Below are 4207 nucleotides of genomic sequence, written 5' to 3' on the forward strand. Positions count from 1 at the left end.
TGGTTTTTAATAGCTCCGTGATGTGGCCATCGATATGCGATTTCTTGCCGCGTGAGGAAATAAGCAGAAATAGAAATTTGTTGGCTGGAGCATCTTTAGTGCCTGCGGTTTTAGCCTTTGCCAAGTTTTGGGAAATCCGTACTAGTGAAATTGAGAATGTGTAGCACATGTTCAGTTTTGAGTCCGAAATATTCGGCAGGAGCCAAATTTCGACCCCAATGTACACGAAACCTTTTAGCTATTTCAGATTTTTTTTGGCAAGGGAAACTAATCAAATTCATTTGTAAATTAAATTTGAAAAACTAATCAAATTCTCTTCGGCTCATATGTCCGTTAAAATTAAAGTTGAAAAAACATAAGGAAAATGTAGCTAATTCTAAACTGTAAAAGCAAGACCAAAAAATTCGTTGAATACCTAAATAACTAGAAAGGAGGAGGAAAATTTTAATCTAATTCAATTAATATTAGTTAGAGCACCCAAATCAGCAGTTGTTCCAATGCAAATTTTCCCTTCAATTTTTCCCTTATGTTAATTATTCTTATTGGTCTGGTGATGTCCAAGAGAAATTTAATTCAATAAACATGTGAACACACGGGACTAATTCCGTCAATTAATCTAAATCTACTTCAAATTTTACCGGCCAATTGGACATTTTATTTTTTTCACTCCAAAACTGCTTCAAATTGCACGAACTATTTAATAGCAGGGACTACATTAGAAATAAAAAAGCACACAGCGCTAGCTCATACAGAGGCCAATAATTGTAGATCAGCAAAATTAGTTGACAATAAAATGAAATAGATAACCAGGAATCACATGCCTACTTCGAGTAATGCATAAGTAAAAGGCGATAAAAGCTTCCGGTTAATAAAAGGTCCTAGATACATCATAATGTGTAGACTTTCGGTCTTATAAGGCCAAGTATCGGCTACACAAAAGTCAAAAGGTAGATTCATTTCTCGTCAATCTGGTCCCCTAAACAGTTTTTAGTGGGTGTTTCATGAACATCTATGGTAGACAGCAACTATATTAACCTGGTAATATGCAGACCTCGTGAACCTTTATGCACATGAAAGATACATTCGAAAGATCTCAAATTTTGACAGAGACTTGGCGTGCTCAGACAGGTACCGTGGGATTCGGAAAAAGTATTCTCAGTGGACGTTATCGTAACCATTCAAATATGTTGGCCAAAAAAAGGAAGCGAGCATGCAGAGGTAAAAGGTGCTTACCGTCAATTCGTAATGGAATCCAAAGACGATTTCTCATGAGCTAGTAATAATGGTAGTAACTGTTATTGACGCGAACACCTCCAATGTTGTCTTCCATTTTTTCATGGCCTATAAAACGTGCATCTCAAGACTCGCTGTATATTTTATATGAACATACAAACGAGGAAGAGAGTAAAACGAGAATTGGTGAGCGCACTTCGACGACAGCTCGATTTTAGCAACTCTAGTCGGACAAAGCACCCTACTCTAAATTGTTTTAGTTGAAAAAAGGGCCAAATGAGCGATCCCGGTGATGGCCAGGGCACGAGCTCGTCTTCGGACGAAGATGATCTCCTATTTGCTACTGGTGCTGCGCTATTATTTGGACCACATGCAGAACCATACGGAGGTCCAATCCAAAAGGTGCCTTGCAGGACGTCTGCATTATCAGGACGTGGCTGGGTTGAAGAAGTGATGTCAGGCCACCATACACGAATTATGGACGCAACAAGGTTAAATATTGATTCTTTCATGCAGTTGTGCTCGCTCTTGGCCGAATGTGAATTTGTTCCCCAACATCATCAGAAACGGGTTACAATAGAGGAGACACTTGCGATGACATTGGTCATGATGAGCCACAATATGAGAATGCGTATGATTGCTGACCGATTTAACCATTCCATGGAGACGGTGCATCGTAATATTCACGAAGTCATCCGGGGCCTATGCACATTCGCACAATTCATCATTACTCCCAGAAACCAGGATGCAATTCATCCGAAAATTCTTAGCGACACGAGATTTTATCCTTGGTTTGAAGTACGGTGATATCAAAATTTCTTTCAAATATACATCTTCTTGTTTTCAAATTTCATGCAAACCCTACTCTAATGCAGGTGATGTGCACCGTTCAACACGAGCACAGTTCACCATACGATTTCATATCAGGACAACTAATAATTGGCGAAAAAATTGTGGGAAAACAGTCCCTACCCTAATTTATATTTATACCCTTTGGTGTTTGGAGCTAGTATGTGAAACAAGTGGAAGTTTGTATCGTGTACCCAATTAATAGTGTACGTAGAACACGTGTCTTTTCGTATACTGTTTTATACCTCATCCAATTAATAATTTCTTTTTGAAGGACTGCGTTGGGGCTATTGATGGGACTCATATACCTGCTTGTGTTCCAAGAAGACAGCAAGCGGCATACACAAATAGGCATGGTGTACAATCGCAAAATATTCTGGCTGTATGCGACCATGATATGCGATTTATATATGTGTATGCCGGATGGGAGGGAAGTGCACATGATGCCCGAGTCTTGGATGGGGTTTTGACCGGCCCAAATCACTTTCCTGTGCCACCTACAGGTATAATATGCAATCCCTCCGTCCTCGTAATATATCTACCACAAATGTACTTTTTTATCCTATTTCAAATAATTCACATATCGGTATGTCTTATAACTTTCTTTTTCACAGTGAAAAAAGTTAACCTTTGCCAGTTGGAACTTTTTTTTTTGTTGCGCAAACAAAAAAAAAATGAACTATGATCATCTTTTATTGTGTATCAAACCCTTGGCTGGGTCGTTGGAATATAGCCAATAACTATACCTGCAAAGTACAAAATGCAAATAATCCTTTGGTTCTCGTAATGGCGATGCAGGAAAATATTATTTAGTTGACTCCGTGTATCGAAACTTGCCCGGTTTCTTACCACCGTATAGGGGACGCCAAGCGGATTTTTGTGATCACAGGAGGGGGAGATTTGCAACTGCGAAAGAACTTTTTAATTATCGACACTCTGCACTACGGAATGTCATAGAGCGAAGTTTCGGTGTCCTTAAAAGGAGATTTGCCACTTTACCGGGAGCCGTTCCAAACTACATGATGACAACACAGATAAATGTAGTTATTGCATGTTGTGCCGTGCATAACTTCATTAGGGATCAATAACCGAATGATATGTACTTTACTAACCCAGACGAGGGAGATCCAACAAGACATGGTGCAATTCCTCCATATCCCAAGATACAGCCATTGCATTCTCCTCCTGAAGTTGTTGAATAATGGACTGCCATGAGAGATATAATGGCGACACATATGTTCAATGCCTATAGAAATACGCGATACCGTGCATGAAGCAGTTCAATTAAAGATTTGGTATTAGTTAGAGGCTTGCAGAATATTAAGAAGTACCTGGTATTTGTGATGCCCATATATCCTCTTCGTTCGTACTCAAAATAAGTTTGTTGTTGAAAACAAAAGATTTGGTTGTAATCGGAGTATTAATATCGTGTGGTATTTGTACCGTGAGTCTTAAGTTTTTAGTAGTGGTAGCTTGACAAGTTGGAATAAAAAACTTGGGGCTGGCTTTCTTGGAAAATCTGGTAATAAGATTTAATATATAATTATGTCGTAAGATTTAATTTATAATTAAAGTCAAAATTGGACTTTTTTAATAAGTAAGGGGCCTCGTGTTTTTCTGGTTTTATTTGCATTTTTCGTGACTGTTCATTTCCTATCCAACAATTGCTATTGGTATATATGGAAGGATACATAAAACAATTCGCTTCCAAATAAAGTCCAGAACATCAGATCCCAACGCCTTAATGAAGAATGCTGATGGTCAAACAGCATGGGACCCGCGAATTATGTTGGGCAAAAGCCTCCCAATTCATCAATTTCGGACAAGTGAATAAGAAAGGCAATCAATCAAACCGTGGGACCGGCGTACTACATTCAGCACCAAACTCAAAAAGCTTCCTGACAAAAGTTACACAATGGCATTTCTATTCTCTCCACACTTGACCGCCATAATTCAAAATGCTAACATCAGGCACAAAACCAGATATCAGCTATGGTAAAGCATACAGGTCAAATTTTCAAGTTAAATCAACCAAAAACTATTTGTCCAAACAAACTCATTATTATTTATGCGCTCGAATTCTTGGAAAGATCCATCCCCACATGGTAACAATTTATTGCAACGC

At 38.6% G+C, this 4207-nt stretch overlaps 1 protein-coding gene across 1 annotated transcript; it reads left to right on the forward strand.

The window, feature by feature from the left end:
* Positions 1-1509: 1509 nt before the first annotated feature.
* Positions 1510-3170, forward strand: LOC113771335 (putative nuclease HARBI1). The gene is made up of 3 exons (XM_027315926.1): positions 1510-1902; positions 2357-2585; positions 2881-3170. Exons 1-3 carry the CDS (start codon positions 1510-1512, stop codon positions 3168-3170), a joined length of 912 nt encoding a protein of 303 aa, XP_027171727.1.
* Positions 3171-4207: the final 1037 nt, after the last annotated feature.

The sequence above is a fragment of the Coffea eugenioides genome, chromosome 5 (genome assembly GCF_003713205.1).
Source record: "Coffea eugenioides isolate CCC68of chromosome 5, Ceug_1.0, whole genome shotgun sequence".
Classification (NCBI taxonomy): domain Eukaryota; kingdom Viridiplantae; phylum Streptophyta; class Magnoliopsida; order Gentianales; family Rubiaceae; genus Coffea; species Coffea eugenioides.